Consider the following 25043-nt stretch of genomic DNA (forward strand, 5'->3'; position numbering starts at 1 on the left):
GTCTATGGCTGTAATTCACACTTAAAGGGAACATTCTGCACCCTGTATATGGCCGTCCAATCAGTGTGGCTGTTAAATGTGATCCATTGGAGCAATACATTCCCCAGTTGTCCTGCTCGCGGAGCTGTGCCTACATGTACCAGGATGCATTGCACTTAGCCAAAACATAGTGTAGCCAAGTTGCAATAAAATAAGAACATGGAGGCTCCGTAGTCGGAACCAGCGTGAGCCAAGACGGCAACAACTCTTTATTATTTTACACATTGTCAACGGCCGCGACCTGCAGAACTTAAATTCACTCAACAACAGGTCTTTACAGCAAACGGTCAAATAAAAGCCAAAAAACCCCTCTGTAAATATACTTATAGAATGTATTGATTCATTTAATGATCATAACATATATAATATTGAATGGGAGGGTTAAGGTTAAACTATTTTACACATATTGCACATGTTGGATCTTGAGGGTGAAATGTTTTTGACTAAATATCTTGAAATTTGAATGTGTTGCGGCAAAAAAATTAAACAAAATAAAAAATACATGTTTTTTTCGCCAGAACTACAAACCCGACAAGGCCTCTGAAACAACATTTACATCATAACAGGAAGAAGAAAATGTAAAAAAAATACGAGTGAACATTTAAAAGAGTAAACTATGTTTTTCAAACGTTTTTCTTTTACTAAAATGAATGTAAATTAATGCAAAATGAAAAGAGAAAAATAAAATACAGTAAATAAATATTTCAATGAGATTATTTTATTATATATCTGGTTTTACGGGATTCTTTCATATTCTGATGAATGTATTTTTTCATCAGATATATTTTGAAGCTTTTCAGTCTTCAACCGACCAACGGAGACGTGACGGTGGCGGGGGGAGGAAGGAGGGGCTGGGAGGGAGGCTGGCGAACACACACACACACACACACACACACACACACACACACACACACACACACACACACACACACACACACACGGACAGACACCAGCCGCTACAGGGAAGATGGAGGATGGTGTGGCAGCGGCGGAGCGGACCTCCAGCCCGCAGCAACATCGCTGCTGAAAGCAGGTGAGTTCTCTTCTCGTTCGGACTCGAATACCCGCTCGCCGTTTACCGACACCTCTCACCGCAGCACGGGGACAAGGAGCGGGCGAAAAGGGCTCCGTAGCGGTTGCGTTGTGAGCCGTGAGGGGGGGGGGGGGGGGGGGGGCGTATTGTGTCGCCGCTCGGTTTGTTGACTGTTTGAGGAGTGGCTACCGGAAAACAGAACAGATAACGGCGCGTTTGTCGGAGCAAATGTGGTACCGGGATTTCAGATGGAGGTTAGCGCAGCACCGGTTGTATAGAAGGCTTTGTGCCGGGTCGACACGAGTGAGACGGCCCATAGGAGGCCCTGTTGTTGGCAGGTGCGGAGTCCCAGCAGGGCGAACCACCACCCAGTCAACACTCCTGGCCTGGTGGAGTCTTCTTCTTCCGTCCTGGGACTCCAGCTCTGCTTCCATCCCCTGGTGTGTGATGCAGAAGCCTTAAACCAGGCTCATCCTGTTGTTGTTGTTGTTGTTGTTGTTGACAGAGAGGCTGCAGGTTCATGTTTGTGCAGTCGCTCTGTGCTGCAGCCCCTCGTGCAACAGGGCGACCGGGTTTATCACGTCCTGAAACCACACTGGAACGTCCACATGCTGCCTTCAAGTCACACTGAAACCACATTTATTCAAACCCTTTGTTTTTTTTTGCTGTCAAAAATGTGTCATTTAAAAAAAAAAAAAAAAAAAAAGATGGTTGAGAGTTTTTTAAAAGAAGAATAAAAGGTTCGAGGGGGCGACCTGTCAGTGGGTCAGTTCCCCTCTGGATTCTGATGCAAGGAGGCCTCCTTCAGCGTCTCAGAGAGACACACCGGGCTTTCTCCGATGTAAACCCACCACGTCACTGAGAGACGGTCAGACCAGCTGACGTAGCTGAGTGGTTCACGCGGGGCGGGTGTGGGTGGAGGTAGACGGGTCAAACACACGCAGGAGATTCCAAAAGGAAAAGTAACTGAAAGTAACTGAACATTGACATTTTCTTGTCAAGTCAGCCGTTAGTGCTGTGGGTTATTAGTGTCGTAAGTCACATGATGAGCAACTCAAATTTGTCACGCCGCTCATGCTCATGTCGGTCAAGTTAACGTCGACCACACTCCTCTCCTAAACCTATCAAAGCGGTTTTGTTGCCCAAACATAACGTCCTCTGAAGACAGAAGTTTCATTTGAAACAACGTTAGGCGTGTAATGAGTGGAAACTGACACGCCGTCCATGCCACGTCTAAAAGTGACGCTAAAGGTACCTAGAGGGTTATCTAGAAGGGTACCTAGAGGGGTGCCTAGAGGGGTACCTAGAAGTATGCCTAGAAGGGTACCTAGAGGGGTGCCTAGACGGGTATCTAGACGGGTACCTAGAGGGGTGCCTAGAGGGGTGCCGAGATGTGTGCCTAGAAGGGTGTCTAGAGGGGTGCCTAGACGGGTGCCTAGAGATGTGCCTAGAAGGGTAACTAGAGGGGTACCTCTTACGAGAACCAAACGACCAAACTATTATTTGGGGGTTTGTTGACGTGATGTTGAATGTGCTGCAGCTGAGCAGCTAGTCAGCCGTCGAGCCTGCAGACTGACGTTAACTGCACTTTTCTCCTCTGAATGTTGATTTGGTCGCTGGTTCAAAAAGCTTAGATGAGAAGGAGGCCTGAACCTGAGCAGTCTGTGGCTTGTGTGTTGTGTAGCAGGTTGCTGTCTGGCTTTTAAGACGGGGAAGCTGAATCAATCAGTGTGGTAAAAGCAGCCGTTTGTGGAGGCTGAATATGCCGTGTCATCAAGTATGTCTCAGATGTCAGATCTTGTCCTTTTGAGTCACTCTAATAGTAATACAAATTAGAGACCTTTGACATAAAGCAATTTAGCTTACTTTGATTTTAATAGAAATTGTTGTTACTGCATGGAAGTCAGGGGCAATTATTAAATCTATACGACATCAGTTAATAACCAAAGTGTTGACAAATACTGTGTGTGGATTCAGGCCAAGGCTCACGTCAGAAACAATAGTCTGTGTTCACCAGTCTCTAGAGTGGAGACCTGGGGCCAGAAGCATGAAACAAAAAACAAATACACATTTGTCTGCTATAAAGCTGCACTAATGCATGATTCAGCTTTTATTGTAAATCCAAATCATTGTGGAACCGGTGCCCGTGTGCTCAAGCCTCAATTCCTACTGCGTGTTGCGTGAGTGGACGTAAAGACGCCGTCAGACAACCGATTGCACATCGACACTCGTATCGACATGTCGGTGAGAGGAGCGGCAAAGAAGAGCTGCAATTTCACAGATTGCGTTGCATCTGCGAGGTTCTCCAACAGCACAGGGGGAAGCTGTCACTACGAGCGGCGGCGGTTATTTATCGCGGCCGTACCACCAATTAATCCCTTGTACCTGTAGACCATTATGGCAATCATGGACCTCAGAGGGATGATGAGCAATAACCTATAGAGCTCATATTGAAACAGACTTTACAAAAGTGCTTCACGATTACTGACAGCAAAATAATAGCTCCGATTAAAAGACGTGGACAAAAATGCCTGCTCAACGATGAGATGAAATTAAGTTTATACATGCGCCCTTGACATTTGTTCATCAACATGGAAGAGGTATTTATGAGTAGAAATCTGGCGGTAAATAAGAATGCAATAAACTGAATCAAAGCAACCTCACAGCAGTTCATTGTTCAAGTAATTACACTCTAATTTGAAGCTACGCCCGTTGTTTTACCCCCTCATGGCACTCTCTGCCTGTCATACAGCCGTGCTCCTCACTGAATGGGCCATTCATTCAGTGGGCTGACAGCACTCTTGGTGGCATTCACCGTCGCCGGTTGTCCAATGATATGAGCTCTTGCAATAGGCTCATGAATATGAAAGGCTAGTGTGCATTCTGTTTGTTTTTGTGAGAGGAAAATTGATTTAAAAGAATGTGATAGCCTTAATGCATTCATTTGGTCTCATTTATAACGTTTTCAACACGTGAACACGTTTTCAATGACGCGCAAAAAAAGAAGTTGTGATTTATGATTTATGAAACGTGTATCCCTTCGAAACGGCTGCTTTTACCTATTCAAGATAATATTATAAGGAGACGGCGGTGCCACCTGCTGACTGAAGTAAAGGGGGCTAGCCCCAAAGCTAGCGGCAACTTCGGCCCAGGCTCACTTAAGGTGGACTGACCTTTAAGGTGGATCAGCTATTCTTATTTTTAAGCCGCTGCTCTGCGAGTTTTGCTCGGCAACCCCCGTATAACTTCATGTACCGTACACAGCTGTGAAATGTCATGAAGGTATGAAAAAACACAACACTTTTTTAACGGCTCCTTCCATCCAGTATACTTTGATTCAACACAGTCAACATAAACATCCAGCGCATTGGAAGGATGTTTGGCCAGTGGGGCACTCTGGCTGCTCCCTGAGGCAGTTCACTACCTCCTGACCTACCAGCCTGGTTTTAGTATTCTTGCTTGTGGGTAGCTTGGTATTTTGCAACCAGAAGTGACACGAGAGGGTGAAGCTAAGTACAACCAAACGCTTAATAAGACATTTTTTGGTGACTAAAATGTTACAGTTAACATTCATGAACTGAAAACCCACTGTGACAGGGTTGAAGTTCAAAGACAAAAACACGTAGAACTCTCTGACCAGACAACGCTGTGGTTACAACCTGTCAAGCACAAGGTAGCCCCGCCCTCTATTTGACTCTAAATGGACCATAATGTACTAAATGAACATCATGCTGTATTGAAGAAGACTGTAAACTAGAGATTGAGACCATAAACTCATGTTTACCATGTTTACTGAGGGAATAAATCAAGAGAGAAGTAGAGTCATTTTAGACTAGACTTCTGTACAACCAGAGGAGTCGCCCCCTGATGGACACTAGAGAGAATGCAGCTTCAAGACACTTCCTCCACTTTTCTAAAGAACTTCTGCCTTTAGAGAGGAGATAATACTTTTTATTACTGCTGAAAGATAAAAAATATCACAACAATAAAACACAGAGACAGTTTAGAACCATAAAAATTACATCCAGCTGTTCAAATGATCATAGAAATGTTTGACATGTAAGAAATTATCTTTGTAAAGAGCACATTAGATTTGCCGTAGGTTGCCCCTTGGGCTGAACATTAGTGCATGCAACAACATACCATCAGGGAGGCACATTGTTTTTTCGAGGTGATGAAAATGGTGACACAACCTCGGCCCGCGGCTCTTGACAAATGTGAGGTGATAGATGGATGAAGAGCAGTGAATCCAGGAATGCCCAAGGCTCCAGGAGCTGCTACCCCCATCATATCACAGTTTAGGCGGCTCTATGTCGGTCATAGAGTGTAGAGAACCTTTGTCTGCCCGTCTTTGCTTCTATAAAACATGCACATTACTTGTATTCCTCACACAAGCCCCCCCGATGGCACTTAATCTGCATGTTGAATCTACGTGAGAACAGGAAGAACTCCCCAAAGAACCCTTTAAAGGGAGAAAAGAGGAAGAGACCTTAGAGAGCAACAGAGGAGGATCCTCCATCAGGATGAAGTGTGATAGATGTCACGTGTACACAATGAACAACATAACACATTCAATGCATATGACAGAACCACGGCAGGAGGCAAGACCAGGGTCCAGGTATAACCAGGATCCACGGAAACCTGCGTGGTGAGAAAGCACAAAGACTCCGGTGAAGAAGCAGTCAGTAATGTGCGTTAATGGTATCGGCAATAGGGTTAATAATGTTAATAATAAAAATGGTTGTAGCAGTAGGTGTCAGCAGGGCCATGGCGGGAGGAAGGACCAGGGTCCAGATATAACCAGCAGTAGGTTTACAGCTTTGGGGCAGGAGAGCGAGTGTTCCCATCTTCACTACTTGGGAGCGTTTCACAAACGCAGATATTGTTGTCTGCTCTTCAGGTGGTTGACGCAACATATTTCGCTCCCCGTCTGCTGGTGGGCGTGTGCTCACCTGTGTGTGTCTGCGCACGTGTCTGTGTGTGTGCGGAACTCCGCCGTGCGCGATACAGAGAGCAGAGGAGAATTGTAAACTCGCGACCATGTAAAGACAGAAATGACATGCCGTCTGTAAATAAGATGAATAACATCAGACTATTTAGTTTGTTTAATAAAAGAACAAGGTGTAGACCTGTTTTATAGGAAAGGAACCTTAAATGACTTCTGTTGTGATCTGGCGCCATATAGAAAATAAAATTAAACAAAATGAACTAGATCTTCAAGGGGGGGCGGAGGGTGCTGTTGGGGGGGGGGGGGGGGGGGGGGCAGCCCTAACTATAAACCTGAGCCAACCCTAACTATAAACCTGAGCCAGCCCTAACTATAAACCTGAGCCAGCCCTAACTATAAGCACTTTCAAAGAGGAAAGTCTTCAGCCTACTCTTAAATGTTGTGAGTGTGTCTGCCCAACGGACTGAAACGGGAAGCTGGTTCCACAGAAGAGGAGCTTGGTAACTGAAGGCTCTGGCTCCCATCCTACTTTTTGAGACTCTAGGAACCACAAGTAATCCTGAATTTAGGGAGCACAGCTCTCTAGTGATATGGTACTATAAGCACTTTAAGATATGATGGTGTCTGATCATTTAAGGCTTTGTAGGTGAGGAGAATGATTTTAAATTATATTCTAGATTTTACAGGGAACTGGTGCAGAGAAGCTAATAGAGGAGAGATATGATCTCTTTTCTTAGTTTCTGTTAGAACACGTTCTGCAGCATTCTGAATCAACTGAAGAGATTTAAGAGACTTATTAGAGCAGCCTGATAATAAGGAATTGCACTAATCTAGTCTAGAGGTAACAAATGCATGAACTAATTTCTCTGCATCGCTTTGAGACAGGATGTGCCAGTTTTTTTAAATATTACGTAGGTGAAAAAAGGCAGTCCTAGAAATCAGTTTTACCTGAGAGTTAAAAGACAAATCGTAATCAAAGATAACTCTGAGATTCTTTACAGTGCTGATGGATGCCAGAGCAATGCCATCAAAAGAAACTATATCATCAGATAACTGATGTCGGAGGTGTGGGCCTAGTAGAATACCTTCAGTTTTGTCTGAGTTTATCATCAGGAAGTTGCAGGTCATCCAGGTTTTTATGTCCTTAAGACATGCTTGAAGTTTAGTGAGCTGGTTGGTTTCATCTGGTTTTATCGATAGATATAATTGAGTATCATCTGCATAACAATGAAAGTTTATAGAGTGTTTTCTGATAATATTACCTAAAGGAAGCATATATAAGGTGAACAAGATTGGTCCAAGCATATAACCTTGTGGAACTCCATGACTAACGTTGGTCTTCATCGAGGTTTCATCGTTTATATACAAACTGAGATCGATCTGATAAATAGGACTTAAACCAATTTATTGCGGTTCCTTTGATGCCAATATAATGTTCTATTCTCTGTAACAGTATGTGATGGTCAATGGTGACAAACGCAGCACTACGGTCTAACAAGACAAGAACAGAGACAAGTCCTTTGTCTCATGCAATTAGAAGGTCATCATTAGTCAGGCTCACTTAATACATGTGGGCTGACCTTTCAGGTGGACCAACTATTCTCGTTTCAGTGGCAAGCTGCTCCTTTCGAGTTTTGGTGGAGATGGTCCCGAGTAATGTGCGACACGTATTGGTTATATTCAATGTAGCGGTCCTGTGTTTGGCTTAATATCAAAACAGTTTGGAGACATTTACACCTGCCCAACTCTAGCGCTGTGCCATGCTGCAAACAATGACAAGCAGTCGAGCTGCACTGGCTGTGCCTAAAGCTAACGTTAGTTTTGTTGCCTAAAGCCAACGTTAGTTTTGTTGCCTAAAGCCAATGTTAGTTTTGTTGCCTAAAGCTAACGTTAGCTTTGTTGCCTAAAGCCACCTTTCCAGCTGATATGATGACAGAGTTTCCCCTCATTGTTTGTCTTTGTCTGAACCTCATCACCAAACTGCTTCCACATAACGGACATTTGACCTTTCCGTCAACAGTTTCCTCATCTTTGTTGGTAATAATGAGCCTTGGCTGTCACTTTCACTTTCGCTCTGTCTGCTTTTAATTATTCTCCCGTTCTCTTAAAGATAAAATGAACATTTTATTCGAAACAGCACAATGTTATTTCTGTAAATTGTCTTTTAGCAAACCATTTATAAGTAATGCAGTTAAGATGGAAAAAAATATGAATTTGAGCAGTGCTCCTAAATAATTTTTGCTGTTGCTTCAAAAAATGTCAGCAGGGATCAGTCTGGAACAGTATGGAGCCATGCAAATATATATATATATATATATATATATATATATATATATATATATATATATAAAATAAATGCTACTTACTGAATTTTTCATGTTAGTTAGAGCTCTTTATATTTCTAAAAACAACATGTAGAATTGGGATGTTGTAGAAAAATCCCTTTCCCTTCCGAGATTATAAGTGTTTGCTGCTTTGTCGGATGTCCGTTCATAAGCAGACGGCTCCACCGCTGCCCACCAGCTTTATTTTCAGCCTGCCCGTCTCAGGCCCTTTGTGTCAGTGGACAGCAACTGTGGCAGCCTGCAGTCCGCCGCCCGCTGAGACAAAAGGAGGATAAAATAAAGTGGACATTTTGGCAGACCTACGAAAAGGAGCCCCTCGCCACCGGCAAATGGCATCTCTATTTGCTCTGAACACTTCCCGCTGGTGTGTGTGTGTGTGTGTGTGTGTGTGTGTGTGTGTGTGTGTGTGTGTGTGTGTGTGTCAGTGAGCAAGAGACTTGATTTCCCCCCAGTGGGGATACTCTTTGGCAGATACATGGGGAAATGGTAACAGGCTGAATCCATTTGATGATGTAAATTTCTGCCTCCTTGAGCATTAGAGACAGCCCGAGGCGACGAGTTCACCTTTTTAAAAGCGCAGTCATGAAGGAGCGTAGAAGCTGAGACGCACTGAGAGGACGTTTTTCTGTGCTGGTCAAAGGTTTGTATTTTTCTATTTTGCTGGATGGATTCAAGATGCAGCCCGATGAGACGAGCTGTTCATTTACATTTCATTTAGACAGATGTGAGTGGATGCTTTGGTCAGCATTGCTTTTGTGGTGCAACTCTTGCTGAATGATGAATCTCACCTTACAGTGTAGCATTGATACGTTAGCATACATTTTCTTACTCAGGAGCCAACGGTAGCATACTGTAAACTCTGGATTGACTGTAGAGACACAGTCTATACATTTTGAAAATCACAGATACAGTTTGTTGAATATGGATGTTTTTACGATAATATGGAATATGGATGTAATATGAAAGTTGTTTTTTCTTTGCATTCGGGCAAGACCTCTTGTTCTGTAAGGTTACGCAAGAAAGTCAGCTAAGGGCAGTGGTTATTTATTACGCTGTTGTATTGTTATTTTAACTCAACTCAACCAGGTAGTTTTGTTGCCGAAACCTAACCAATCTTCACACAACGTTAACCACGTGGTATTGTGTGTTTATGCAATTATGATATGAAACGTTTTTTTATGAATCATATTTTTGGTTTAGAAACATCGACATGCAGTGCATCCAGTGGTTTACAGAAACATACAACGCCAACATTATTTAAAGGCCATTTTGTAACAAATGAGTTTTTTCTCAGACTGTGATCCAGAAATCTCCTCTTCAGCAGCTCTTAACACAAACTTTACTCTTTCATTCCTCTCTATACTCTGAAGGTTTCTACAGAGCAGTTTGTTCACTTAAAACATGGAGAAACATTTGTTTTTGTATTGCTGTTGACAGTATTTGATTTATGGAATGATACAAAGAGATCCCTCTGTAAAAACCTTTGACTCCAATATGTCAACAAAATGAATCAAGAATTTTGAACCTGACTTCATCCAGTGTTCAGAATTCTGTTCTGTTCTGGAAATGTGTGCAAATTAGCACAAATTTGATACAGAAGTTAAGGCATTATTTGCACATTGAAACATAGTTTCTCAGAAAACTTGTAAATACACCTGTAGTGTTTCTCCTTTAAGTGAGTGCACCTTATAAAGGGATGCGGGAGAAAATGTTATTGCACAGAAAAATTGTGTGCAATTTTGTACAATATACGGTTGACTGTCAAACAATATAGATTTGTAAACTGTCAATTATCAGATTTTGCCGTACATTAATACCTCTGAGTGTATCAGACTATGGGCAATGTTACCTTAAAATGATCGGGTCTGAATTCTGGTAACATTGGGTTATTATTTGATTTTTGCATTATTGTGATAACGTACTTTCATTGGCTAATTATTGAACTGCTGGATAGGCTAATAGCAGACGCTCCTATCTGGTTATTTTGTCCATTAATAATAACATAACATCATTTCCACTGATGATATTAACATGATGGATAAGTGGAACCAGTTGTTCCAAAATATACTGACATACATAAATAAATATACAACATTGTATTGGAACAGAGGCTGAGCTGAAATTGGGGGTATGAACTCGGGTCTCAGTCTGTTGCGTTGCTGTCAGCCTGTCTGCTGCACTGTGGATGATTGTTGTTACGTTCACTGTTCAGCCACCCACGGCTCCTGACTGCAGTTAGGGTGTAAATCACAAAGAAACGGGAGACTTGAAAGATGCCGTGGGGACGTTCAGACTCCTCAGCCCTATTTTGCATTTTCAATGTTTCATGGCCTCATGTTTTATTAACTCGGAGAAATGCATTGTTAATATCAGGGCATTTTATATACCGCAACCATTTACAGCACGTTAGCTTTGTTCAGTGTGATGTAAAGCTGGTATCTACGATGCCTTTTGATCAATCGATGTATGTGTTGAGGAGAATCGTATGAACAGAAACAGGCACTTTCATTGTTGGAGACTCTGCTCCTGAGTAATAGTGATGTGTTTGTCAGGTGGACAATTTTAATAAAGTCTGGTGAACGCAGAGTCAGCACACTGAAAGTCATGCATTTCCCACATGCAGCAGTCTGCTGATTCTTCTGTGTCTCTTCCAGACGGCAGCAGGTGAACAGGTTGTGTCTGGGTGGTTTTGTCTTTTATTATCCTTTGTGCTCTTTGCAGGCTTCTCTTGTCACCAATATCACTGATGCGCAGTAGATGTACCAGTGATGTTCTGGGCGGTTGTAATCACCCTCTGTAGAGCCTCCTGTCCTGGACCGTGGACACCCCACGCCAGTTCCTAATAATTAAATGATTTTAATTCCTTCCTTAAGACTATCATCCGTTTTTGAGCTTTTTTCTTCAGGATGGAGACGTTTGATGACCATTTTAGGTTTTCTGTGTCTCATGTCTAAGGTTTGCAGTCGTGGGTGTACAGCGTGAACAGGAGGGGGCTGAGTAACCGTCCCTGGGGGGCTCCAGTGTTCACGGAATGGAGTCAGATTGCCTTGCCGAGGAGTGCAAATCAAGAGTGGAACAATTCATTATCCGTAGCACATTGTTTGTTCTAAGGAAGTCAATTGGACTTGTTTGCTGGTGGGAAGCCAGTGAGGGCCCTTCTTTCTGCACTAGTGACTCCTATTGCTTGATTATGGCTCCTACATAGAGGGCTGCATGATGGGATGTGGAACTTTTTCTTCCTCTATGGCTTAAATCCTGTTGCATCTTGTAGACTGGGCCAGTGCTCCTGCACTCCAGTGCCACTCCCATTCCCATCATTTATTTACAGGAGCGCAAACATTCCAATCAGTGACCTTTCTCAGATCATCTTGACAATCAGCACAAACATCACAGGGTTGTTTCAGCTCTGATATCCTCCTTAACATCTCCAGTTGTTCCTGTAAAGTTCCCGTCGGTCTGTCTTCCCTCAGTAGCCCAGCAGCTAGAACCCTGCTGCTCATTCATGATAAGAGGAGCTGTAAGTGGAGGAAAAACAGCCATCACAGTGTGAAGTAAAGTTGTACTGACAATATGCAATCAGGACTTCTGCATTTATGCTTTCTCTGATAATGTTACAACATTTCAACAACCAATTATTGTTTAAACTGACAGGACATCAGTTCAGTTCAGTTACACTATGATGCCTTCAGGCTCTGCTCAGTGAACATGAGGACTGGCTGAAGGTGAATTATAACGTGATCATGATGTGTTCACATGTAATCTGTAAAATGTAGTGTTGGTGATAAACTTGAATAAATCCGGTAGTTTGAAGATGTTTTCACAACAACAAATAGATATTACAGATGAACTATTAGCTGTTTACATTAACTATTAACAGATTATAATACATCAATAAAACTATGAATGAAAGACTTGTTTTAATCATTAAGAATTCAGTCTTTAGTTTCCTTATCATTTGAATCACGTGTTTTTATGAAGAAAGAACCCACTATAGATGACTATAACAAAGTAAAAGGATAACTTTTAGAATGTTTGATGGTTTAAACTGACTTCACGGTTGAAATGATTTTTGGGACGGTGGCAGAAAAATCGTCTGGATCCTTGTAGACCAGCTGTATAATCAAACAACAACATGGATCAGCAAAGATCAGCAACTAGTAACAGCGGTAAAAAATGTCCTCCCGTTTTTCTTTTGTGCTGAGCCGTGACTCTGATCCGTGATACGATCCGAACCGTGAGATTTATGATCCGTTGCACCACTACTTCCTACTAATTAATCCCCTTAAGTCAGAACCTAATTATAGACTCTCTACTCCCCTTCTTACCTCCCACACCACTTGGGATGTTGAATAATGTGAGACTCTAGTTTTAAGACAGTTCAGACTTACAGTATTTGACATGAGGTCTTTGTTAGGGGTGTGGAAAACGATTGGTCTCGGGATATAATGTATGCACAATACCGTACAGCATCTTCGGCTATAGTGTGATCTGTAATTAGTATCAGCGGTAAAAAGCTATAGCTGGAGATGCTGCTGTGCGTAAAAGCACACAGAATAAATAAATAAATATACATATATATATATGTATAATATATATACATATATATATGTACATTATATATAGTGTAGGTTTTTCACAAGTGTGAATCTCTGCAACCACGAGAGGTCTTTGAGCATACAGTCATAAATGAGCTCTTAAACTATTCGGCTGATTGGTCCAGTAGTATGCAAGATAAGTCGTGGACAGACACACACGCATACACACACACACACACACGACTGAAAACACACAAAATCTCTTTCCAGGCTCACACCTGAACAAGTGGCCTCTAAAGGGTTTGCTGCAGGTGAGCTAGCTGCCTTTACTAACCTTGAAGCTCCGCCCATCCAGGAAGCAGAGAGGCAGGTAGAGGATATAGTATGGTGGGAGGGACTTTCCACATGGTACCCACTACCCACTCACAATCTGAACAGCTGCAACTATTGAATATCCGCTGAAGAAATGGGAATATTTTAACTTCATGCGCGTCTTAAAAACCTCCTGAAAACCGCTGAAAGATTCTGTATTGTAGGAAAACAATGTTCTTGCGACGCGTCTCAGTGTGATTGGCCTCTTATCGTCCTCGTTCACTCACAGCTAGTTACCTGAACATCAAGGCATACATTGATAGTGAGAGAAAAAAAAAACAGCTTTCAAAAAAATGTGGTGGCATCAACAGCATTTATTTGACAAGTGTGAGGGTGAGGTTTCATATCATGGGATTAGAAAATGAACTGGTGTGACACAGTGTAGGTCAGCTATGCTGCGTGAATGCTTCACTTCATTCCCAAGAATAAGCGGCTCTTTGCCTCTGCAGGCTGAAGACAGTGTGGAATGACACCCCGTCGGGACAAAACAGCTCCAAATGTTGAGGCGTTAAAACACCACACAGCGATGACCACTGTGCAGAGTATAACAGACAAATAAGAAGATAGCACAGTAGTGACTTCATAGTTACTACTGTGACACCGAGGACGGATAAAAACAACACCAACGGGAGATGAACCGCCACACATCCACCCTCCCATCAACATGTTTACAGCGGGAGGTAGAGGGCAGGCGGTGGTTGGAGGAGGTAGAGACCGACAGTGCCCCCCGGAGAGGTCACCTCCTCATCTGCCCCCCCACGGAGAGCAATTACCCAGGGGTTTCCATGACAACCAGCAGTGCTGCCTGTGCTCTGACACTGAGATGAAGCATAGAGCTGAAACATAGAGATGAAGCATAGCGATGAAGCATAACGATGAAACATAGAGATGAAGCATAACAATGAAACATAGAGATGAAGCATAACAATGAAACATAGAGATGAAGCATAGAGATGAAACATAGAGATGAAGCATAACAATGAAACATAGAGATGAAGCATAGCGATGAAAAATAGAGATTAAACAGAGATGAAGCATAGAGTTGAAGCATAGCGATGAAACAGATTAAACAGAGTTGAAGCATAGCAATGAAGCATAGTGATGAAGCATAGCGATGACACATAACGATGAAGCATAGAGATGAAGCATAGAGATGAAACATAGCGATGAAACATAACGATGAAACAGAGATGAAACATAGAGATGAAGCATAGCGATGAAACATAACGATGAAACAGCGATGAAGCATAGAGATGAAGCATAGCGGTGAAACATAACGATGAAGCATAGAGATGAAACAGCGATGAAGCATAACGATGAAACATAGAGATGAAACATAACAATGAAACAGCAATGAAACAGCGATGAAGCATAGAGATGAAACATCGATGAAGCATAGAGATGAAACATTCTCTTCTGCTCAACATTACGTGTTACACTGGCATGGCTTAGCACGATTACATAGAGCTGCGTTGTCATGTATACCGCCCCTGTATGTTGGTCAAGTTGGGTTCATGTAAACAGGACCTGACTCCAATAACTGACTCTTTCGCTAAGTCCCGCCCTCCAATGCAAACTGGCCAATCTCAGCGTAGTATCGGTCAGGGCCAGGGTCCATTACGGGGCGTATAGTTTCAGATGTTCTTCGTGTTCAGGCTGATTTGAAGCTAGTCGTGGTTAAACGTTGTGTAGTAGTGATTTGAAGCTAGTTGTGGTTAAACGTTGTGTAGTAGTGATTTGGAGCTAGTCGTGGTTAAACGTTGTGTAGTAGTGATTTGAAGCTAGTCGTGGTTAAACGTTGTGTAGTAGTGATTTAAAGCTAGTCGTGGTTAAACGTTGTGTAGTAGTGATTTGGAGCTAGTCGTGGTTAAACGTTGTGTAGTAGTGATTTGAAGCTAGCCGTGGTTAAACGTTGTGTAGTAGTGATACTCGTTACCCGGAGGTTGGAAGGAGATGCACATTTCTAAAATGTTACGTTTTTATGTAAAAATCTGTGGAGCTAACGTTACGCCAGCATCAATAGTGAATAAAGACCTGCCCCTCTTTACAGGAACAGTGTTGTTCCTTCATTTCGTTAAATGGTGCTTCACTTCCACACTGTGATCTGTAGCTTTAGCTTCTATCTTCATCTTTTTAAAATGTTTTCTCTGCTGTTTGACATCCTGAATACATTTTGTAAACCATTCTGTCTGCTTCTCTCTGAAATCACTTTTTTCGGTTTCTTGAAAATGGAATAGTACTTATTCAGGAAGTGCACAAATAGATGTGAATTTGTGCCTGTTGATTGGCACTGTAGTTTAGCTATTATGGCATTAGGGGAGAAAATACCAGATTTCATCCCTCATAGCACACATCACAATCTGTGTTGTTGTTATCTTACAGACAGAGCTGAGCTGTCCTCATTGGTCAGCTAAAAAGAGAAGGCATTACTCATCAGTTTTACAGGGTAGAATTATTTTTGAAACGTTTCTACAGTAACCTTTAGACTCCGTAAAGGTTATACAAAACTAACCTCCTGGGAACGTCCCGAGAATGTTTTTTTAAATATAACGAAGTGGGCAGCCTTCAGGGACCGCTCCATGAAGGTGACCTGTTTGCTTGGTAAGGATGGTCGGTCGGTCGGTTGGTCGGTCAACACATCCCTGTTTTCAAGATGATACATGATGATAAGTAGAGGTGTAACGGATCACAAACCTCATGGTTCGGATCACGATTTTTTTAGTCGCGGTTTGGCTAATTTTTCAGATCAGCAAAGAAAAGGGGCGGAGTCAAATATAACTTTGCTTTCCATTTATTAATTAAAATAATTTCAAGAACACTGAAAGCAAAGAACTTTGGGCTATAGTCCTCCATGAAAACCACAATATTTAAGATGAGAATATCTACATTGACTGGGGAAAGGGTAGCGCCAGATGGCCTCATGTCTGCAGCAATAAAGACCCCAATAGATGTTGTAATAGCTTTAGCCCGGTCTGATTCTGCACAAATGCTTTCTTAAATGCCGGGCGGGATTGGTTGTTCACTAATGTTACTCACTGATGAAATGAAGTTCAGTCTTCTGAATGTACGCTTTTGTTTTACAGAATATGACTTTACAGGGTAAACATTTCCTGAATGTAAGAATGAAAGTAGGGTTGGGGGATTTGGAGAAAATCTAATATATTTCTGATCAAATACCTCGACACTGATCTTGCGGTGGTATAGTAGGGTTGCACAAAATGCTGGTATTAGTGGTATAACAATATCTAAAATCTAAGACGATATCTAGATCATCTCATGAGAATTACAATGTCAATATCATTGTGATGTATTGCCCAGCCCTAGTCGAAGGCTGTGATATGGATATGTAATAGTTATTCAAATATTTTTGTCAAGACAAGTTTAACTTTTTGGGCTTTAACTACAGTAATATAAGTGGTCCAAAATTATGAAAAATTGCATAGTTTTAAGTGAAAAGCCTTCAATTGGATTACATCTGTTGTTCATGTTAAATTTAAAGTTAAGTCCTTAATTAACTTAAATTACCTAACAAACATGTTATGCCAAACCATGATGTTTAACTAAACATAACCAAGTAGTTTTTTTGAATTTTTGTTTTGTTTCAATTTACAGCGTAAGTTTCGTGTTTGAAACTGTGACTGTAATCTGCGAGTAAATACATTTCCCTCGAAAACGTAATTGAGAATGCAGTTTAGTTGAATGGGAAACAGTCATAACTGCTACATTTTGACTGTGCACAGTATTATTTTTTGACAGTAGTATTCGATTGATTCTAACCATTATTTAGCATTTTAGGCAAAATACCATATGTGTTTTTAAATCTGGAATAAGCATAGTCAATTTCCTATGTAAAAGCGTGTCGACCACAAAGTTGCAATAAAAAATAATAAATTGTGAATTATGATGTTTGTTTGTGTAACGCTGATGTGTTGAAGGCAAATAGAGAAGCCTCTGGAAGCCAACTGTCTCTCTTATCTTCTCCATGCAGAGGAAATCTGGGTTACAGCTCTCAGTAGAGTCAACATCCCTCTGATAGACTGAGCTGTACTGCATGTGTGAGAGTATGCTGTGTGAGTTAGTGCTCTAGTGTGTGTGTGTGTGTGTGTGTGTGTGTGTGGGGGGGGGGGGGGGGGGGCATCCTCAGAGTTAATATTCACATTTAAACAAGGACAGAAGAAACACATCTCCCTGCTTTGTGATGATGCAGCAGAGCGTTTCATGTTGAGCTCTGCTTAGTGAGGTTCTCTGACGTGAGCTTAGTAACACGTTCTACGACGTCCATGTCTATAATGCTTTATGAACATACATATAATGCATATACATTACATTATATAATACATTATACATATAATGCATTCCAATCTCATACATATCCTCTTTATAACAATAATCATAAAACATTAGCATTTTATAATGACATATAAGTTTCATAATATTTCACAATTGGTAGTCACTCATTGACATTTCATTATTATACTTACCATTGTTATACTTGTATCATATTTTTAAAATGCATTATAATCAATGGTCGTGGTCATTATGTGCTTTAAGTAAAGTGAAATATTAACTCTATGCAAGAATAACACAAAATGTACAATTTGTTTTTACCTTAAAAAAGTCTCAAATAAACAGCTGTGATTATAATTTATGATTAAAAGATTATAAAACACTATGGTCCTTGCAAAGCATAAAGAATATTTCTGAATGCTCATGATTGTAAGTATTAAGTGCTGTAAGTAGATTATAATGCATTTTAAGTATGTTTATAATGCATAATAGACATGGGCGTGACTCTTATTGTAGACTCGTATTGTAGACTTGTATTGTAGACTCTTATTGTAGACTCGTATTGCAGACTCTTATTGTAGACTCGTATTGTAGACTCGTATTGTAGACTTGTATTGTAGACTTGTATTGTAGACTCTCATTGTAGACTCATATTGTAGACTCATATTGTAGACTCTTATTGTAGACTCATATTGTAGACTCTTATTGTAGACTGCACTCAGGTTGTAATTAGACGTCTTCTTCTCTGTTTCAGGTTGGACTTCAGAAAAAACGACATCACCGAATCTGAAACTACTGCGGTCAACGTTAACCTGATAATAAAGGTAAGTGAGTCCCCGTCAAACTTACAGTACTTACGGTAATACACCACACCACTGTTCTCCAGGAGTTCATCACACGTCTTTGTGTTCCTTTAAAGATGTATTATTTAAATAAGATGTACTTTATTGTGGGTTTGCTATGCGTACAGTCCACACGGGCATGCAAACTTTTGGCTGCTCGCGGACCGTCGCGGACATGGACAGTATGAACTTTAGAACTACTTTTCCCTTCATTATATAGGATTTGTCCTTTTAATTTTTAAATGATCATGTATAATATTAAAGTCAGAGAGAGAGAGTGTTTCAGCAGTAACATTTTTATTAGAAACTATTCTTTGATGTAAGATAAAAAAAAAAATTGTATTACTTATTAATAAGTTAAAATACAAACTCCCAACAATTAGCAGTCCTTAAGGAGCCGACTGACAGCTGATCCAGCTCTGCCTCATTAGGAACTGACGTCTCTTCACAGCTCAGAGGAAGGGATGTGTCATTTGCTAAATTGCTTTTTCTTAAAAGCATGAAAAACAGTCATCTTCCCTAAATGTGTCGGCATGTAACGCCACCTGTTGATCAGTGGAATAGTGTAAAAGCCCAGGAATACGTGATGTGCCAGGTGTGTGTTTGAGCCATAAACTGTATACGGTATAAGAAGTGGACGTAGTCACCGTGACGTCACCCATTGGTATGTGGACTGCGGTTTTGAACTTTCCAGCTTGTTTTTCGGCCATCGTCGTCTTTGTTTATATTTTCAACCAGAAGTGACACGAGACGGTGGAACTAAAGACCACCGAATGCTGAGTAAGACATTTTTAGGCCCCGCCCCTAAAGCATCCCCTGCTTTATGGTCTGTGTGACTCTAAATGGACCATAATGTACTAAATGAACATCATGCTGTATTGAAGAAGACTGTAAACTAGAGATTGAGACCATAAACTCATGTTTACAATGTTTACTGAGGGAATAAATCAAGAGAGAAGTAGTCATTTTAGACTAGACTTCTATACAACCAGACTTCGTTTTGCTACCTGAAGAGTCACACCTTGATGGCCATTAGAAAGAATGCCAGTTTAAGGCACTTCCGCATTGAGTTCACTTTTCAGGAGATTGCCCATTGGTTTGTGCATATGTGTCTTTGTCTACACGCCAACAAACAAAATAGGGATGCACGCACTCATAGAAGCGTTGGTTCATAGCGCTACTAGTGGTCAAAACCTCTGCAGGGTATCTCCAAGGGACTATTAGATGAATGGTAAATGGCGGAAGTGAGGACTGACCTCCGCATAGATGTGAATGATTTAAATGAAGTTATTGTGAACACATATAAGCAGGGTAAACCTTGGGTTCTGATAAGTGAAGCCAATGAGGAAGTGCCTTAAACTGGCATTATTTTGAATGGCCATCGGGGTACGACTCCTTTGGTTGCAAAAATTAATCAAATTGTATAGAAGACTATAGTATGCTTTAGGGCGGGACCACCAAGTGATTGACAGGTCGCTACCACGTTGTTGTTTTTGTGTTGGTGTAGGAAGTTGAACTCTGTCAGTGTGTTTCCGGTTCATGAAAGTTAATTGTAACATTTTGATTGCCTTAAAATGTCATATTCAGCATTGGGTTGTACTTAGTTCCACCCTCTCGTGTCACTTCTGGTAACAAAAAAACAAGACGGCGACGGACAAATTGGCAAACCCAAGGCTTCAAGCGGCAGTCCGCAAACCAATGGATGGCGTCGTGGTGACTATGTCTACTTTATTATTTACAGTCCGTGGTTAAAACTCGGCTCATCTCAGCCCTCCAACAGACCAGAGGAAAACCAGAGGACTCTCAATTCTAAATATATAAAACAAATGGAAAAGAAATAGTTAGATATTGCAATTTCAGAGGGAAAATGGTATGCAATGTGGGACGCACAAGTTCCAACAAACCCACTGTAGACTACTTGCCCAGCACCAGACGGCAGACGGACACAGTTAACTAGCTGTTGAACATAGTGGAGCATTTAGAAGCTAAAGAGACCAGAACAGTGGATATTGGACTTGAAATATTGGTGTTATGTTCATTGCTTGATCCACTGCACCCCCACAAACAACAAATGGAGTTAAACTAAGCACTGACGGCCAAAGTCAGATGGTAGTTTCTGTGTAGAATAGCTGAATGTGGGCTGTAAAACGTCTATTTGTCGGTGCTTCTGTGGTAATACCTCACTGTCTCCGTGTCCTTGGTGCCTCTCCTAAAGGACCTAGTTCTCTGCATGTTGCTCCAAGCACTAATTTCTGGGTCGAGACTGAAAAGTGTTTTTTTCAGTGACCTTAAATAAAAATTAATTTTAATTATACGTATTTCAGCCTCTTGAATAAGCATATTAAGATATTACAAAATACATTGTTGTGGGATTTACTAGTCGACACTTAAAGAAAATAAGCCTTTAAATTGATGGTTATTACTTTCTAACTACCACCTGTGTGTCCTGCTAGTCATCCTGCCATTTGGTGTTTAGTTTAAATAAACATGAACAGGAAGTAGAAATCAGTGTTTTTTGTTTCTTCACTCTGTCGATTGATAGATTTAATGATAAATAGGCAAACACTTTACTTTGTAATGCATTATAAACATACTTATAATGCATGTTATGTGTTTTCTAAAACATTTTATTATGACTTATCAGGTTAAGTAGCATAATGCTTCATAAACATACTTATAATGTGTTGTAATTTGCTTATTGCACTGCATAAGCACTATATTGATAAGACTTTTATGACTTATCAGGTCAAGTATCATAATACTTTTGAATTGCTGTTTTTGGCAGGAGCATAGTGTACTATAATTATCATAGTTGTCTTATTTTATAATCTTCTTATAATGCATTATAATCACTGTTATAATGCATTATAAATGTCCTTACAATGCATTATAGTTTGCTTTTTGCACTGGGAAAGCACTCATAAATATTAATAATGCTTTACAACAATAATCAGAAAACATTCTAAAGCATGTTATATTGACTTTTTACGGTCAAGTATCATAATATTTGTGAATTGCTGGTCACTCATTTGTTTCTTACATGGATCATAGGTTCATACTTTATAACCTTGTTTATAATGCATTACAATCACTGTTATGATATAATGGGGTTATAAGTTAGTTGCTTTGTGCACAGTGTTGTCGACACTGGTTCATTCGGCACATTCATTCTTTTAAAATAATGTTTTGTGTAATGAGCATTGTAGCCTCTAGGGGCCACTGTCTGGTTCAAGTTACCACCGTCTCCGTCTGCTTGGCTCTTATGTATTCCGGCCAGTGTCCTGCCTTTCCCCCTCCGTTTTAATTAGACAGCAGCAGGCTAACCGAGTGCCATGACGGTTCACCCAGCCACAGCACCAACAGGCATGCTCTCTTTCTAATGGTTCTGCATGAGTAGGTCCTCATTTCTGTTACAACCTTCTGCGGGCACAATCGGTGAAAACACTCTCCCACTTAAAATCAAATGTGTTTTCTTTTTGCCTCTTTTGTTTTTTTGCTGGAGAATATGAAACCAAGTAATTCATTGTGGTCAAAATGAGGAGACTTTGGAAGAGAACAATGCGAGAAAGAAAGACAGTCCTTTGTTTCAGGCGATTACTGTGCTGAAAAGTGAATCTGTTGTCTTTTTAAATGATGAGCATAGTTTAATGAACCACGTGAAGTGACAGTGTGCTACAGTCGATGTGTCGATGCTGCCTCCGACAGTGACGGCTGAGCCTGCAGTTCACTCTGCGTTGATGAGTGATGAGCAGCCAGAAGATTGATAGGAAGGCAGGCATATGCAGGTCTTATGTTTGGACAGCTGCGACCGTGATGACATGATGAAGTCAGATGTATTGCAGTTTGATACATTATGGTTTATTTTTGTCGTACGTAGTGTGCTGCTGGAATGAGTCCTAAAACCCGGAACTGAGTCAGCATTTTTGTACTTCTGGTTCCCTCATCTCACGGTCAATGTTTAGTTTTTGTAATGGTTAGATGCCTGAAGTACGGTCTGTGGTTAACACAAGCTCAGGAGTTTTTCAGAATACTTTGTTCTACGACATGAAATACGCCAGTAGAACCTCTTACCTGTGTTCAAATAGGCGGTTTCTAACAAGTGGCTAAATACAGCTACAACCAACACCAGTCTGCCTTTAGCTCAGTGGTGGCGACGTGAAGCAACCAATAGTTTATAGCCCAATGTTAGCTTTGTACGCCACGATTGCGTTCATGCTTCAAAAATCATAAAAGTGATGTTCATTTGTGAAGATTATCTTGCTAAAAAAACTTGGTAATGTCACAAATGTTTATTTTCTGTGATCATTTAAATTCCAATGGAAAAATCCCATTTGTTTTTTGTTGAGGGAACCAGTGCGACGCTTACTTCCTGGTTGGCCAACCAAAATACATCATCCCTGCAGCACTCAATCACCCCCATATCGACCCTGTTTGAAATGACTCTGCCCTACAGAGGCAATTGGACTAGACGAGCCAAAGGTACCGCTGCACGGCTGTGGCTCCAACCACAAGGTTTGCCGTTTGATCCCCGGCAACAACTGTGCAAACTGCTCCAAAAAAGAGGCATGGCTCTTTAGACAGTTATGAGACAAAAGTCAATGGTATACAAATGTGGCTGGCTAGAGTATGAGTGGAAGCACGCAGCTCTGTAGTAGTCAAGTTGTCACCAAACTTCCAGGACCCCCTATTTTGCAAGAAGTCACACATTTCTGTGTCAGATTCTGGTGTGACCAGAAATGTAACAATACATTTCACTCATATCATACTCATTCTGTGTACTCACATCGTCTCCCTTTCTCTCTGCCACTTTCAGTCTCTTCCCAGCAGCCCTTGCCCTGACCTCGTAGAGGCACCTTCTGATGACGGACTCCTAAAACCTTTCTCTGACTCAGTTCAATCGACCAGGACCAGACAGCCATGAACCCCCAGGAGACAGAGCTCGGCCAGGAGGTTATGGAGGAGGCCGATGCCCCTTCTCGCCACCGCCACAATAACCACAGCGGCCGGTCCCGTAACCCCAGCAACCAGGAAAAGCGCTACCGACGCTTTGAAGCCCCTGCTGGAGGAAGCGCTGGCAGCAGAGCGAGGGAGCCCCAGCAGCGCAGACCGCAGGAGGAGCAAGACGCGGAGCTTCAACACGGAGCTCAGTCTCCACAGCCCCAGCAGCCTCAGCCCATCCCCCGACCCGCAGTGACACGTTATCGCCGACAGGGTGACAGCGAGGCCCGGATCAGAGCCCAGCAGCAGAGGCACAGACAGAGGCAGCAGAGGGAGGCGGAGAGAGCACAACACTTGTCACAACAACAGGAGAAGCAGCGCCACGCGGAGATGACCCAGGAAGATGAACGAGAGAGGGACGATTCAGTGCTCGCCCGCTCAGCGAGCACCGAGAGCGGCTTCCACACCCATACTGACCGGGCCGAGGGGGACGATGGTCTGGTGATGATGTCTCTGGAGCCTGAGGGGCAGCCAGAGGCGGAGGACGAGGCGGGGAACTACGGAGTCCAGCTTCGGCCGGAGGCGGAGGGGTACACTGAGAGTGCCGAGGCTGAACAGCAACACCTCCATCTACATCCTAACTATCCTCCTCAGCCCCCGCCACTGCCACGTGAACCCCTGCCTGATATTCAAAACCCCCAGAGACAGGATGAAGCAGAGGAGATGCTGAACACTGGCTACTCCAACTACGTCTACACCCAGCCCCTTAGCCACTCCGGAGAAAGGGCCGATGTCTCCGCTGGTCAGAGCTTGGAGAGTTTAGACGGTGTCCTTGCGGACGAAGCCTACTCCGAGCCATATGACATTTACTCCCTCTCTGAGCACGTTTACGAGGAAATCTGCGATACTCCCGCATCAGTTTCATCTACTGCAGACAGGGCCGAGGACACAGAGTCACTCCGACAGAGGCGAGCCGGCTTTCAGCTGTTGGAAGTCCGGGCGGGAGGTGGGCACTACCATCAGCAGGAAGCGGTGGGCTCCCGCCTGCGCCACTACGACGAACGCTCGGATGGAGAGTCAGACAGCCCGGAGAAGGAGGCCGAGTTTGCCCCATACCCACACGCCGACAGCTGCGAGCAGGACGAGGACATTGACAGCATCGTGGCTGAGGTCAAAGAAAGCCTGAGCTCTCAGAGTCTTCACCGTGCTGTGGAAGACACCATAGATGAAGAGAACGAGCTTCAGCAGGGTGAAGAAAAACCCCAACAACACAAGTCCCAAACCGACTCAGACAAAAATGACAAGTCTGCCAACCCAGGGAAGCCGGCTGGGAAACAGGCTGCGAGTCCCTCAGAGGAGCTTGTAGCAGTGAGGAACAGTCAAGAGAAGAGGGACGCCATATCCCTGGCCATCAAGGACATTAAGGAGGCCATAGAGGAGGTGAAGACCAGAACGGTGAGATCTCCATACACACCCGATGAGCCCAAGGAACCCATTTGGGTAATGAGGCAGGACCTGAGCCCCACTGCAGAGTGTGACCTACAGCCATCACTGGGGGGTGATGTAAGTAGAGCAGCTCTGGCTACTATCGATCACGTTGTATTAGATATTGTGTCTGTTCTGTTAGTCAACTAAAATGTGTTTTGTTTTTTTCACTTATTCTAAAGGGTGAAGTCAACCAAATAAAAAAAAAAATGTTTTCTC

At 42.3% G+C, this 25043-nt stretch overlaps 1 protein-coding gene across 2 annotated transcripts in view; it reads left to right on the forward strand.

Moving 5' to 3' along the window:
- Positions 1-956: 956 nt before the first annotated feature.
- Positions 957-25043, forward strand: part of apba1a (amyloid beta (A4) precursor protein-binding, family A, member 1a) — a 50675-nt gene continuing 26588 nt past the window's right edge. For both annotated transcript variants that reach the window (XM_068720766.1, XM_068720767.1), the window contains exons 1-3: positions 957-1072; positions 18314-18383; positions 23215-24902. In XM_068720766.1, coding sequence (XP_068576867.1) covers positions 23319-24902 — 1584 coding nt within the window. In that variant the 5' untranslated portion in view covers positions 957-1072; positions 18314-18383; positions 23215-23318. The remainder of the gene's footprint in view (positions 1073-18313; positions 18384-23214; positions 24903-25043) is intronic.

This window comes from Cebidichthys violaceus, unplaced genomic scaffold (assembly GCF_023349555.1).
Source record: "Cebidichthys violaceus isolate CVI_PGR_0920_01 unplaced genomic scaffold, fCebVio1.0.p SCAF_26, whole genome shotgun sequence".
Classification (NCBI taxonomy): Eukaryota; Metazoa; Chordata; class Actinopteri; order Perciformes; family Stichaeidae; genus Cebidichthys; species Cebidichthys violaceus.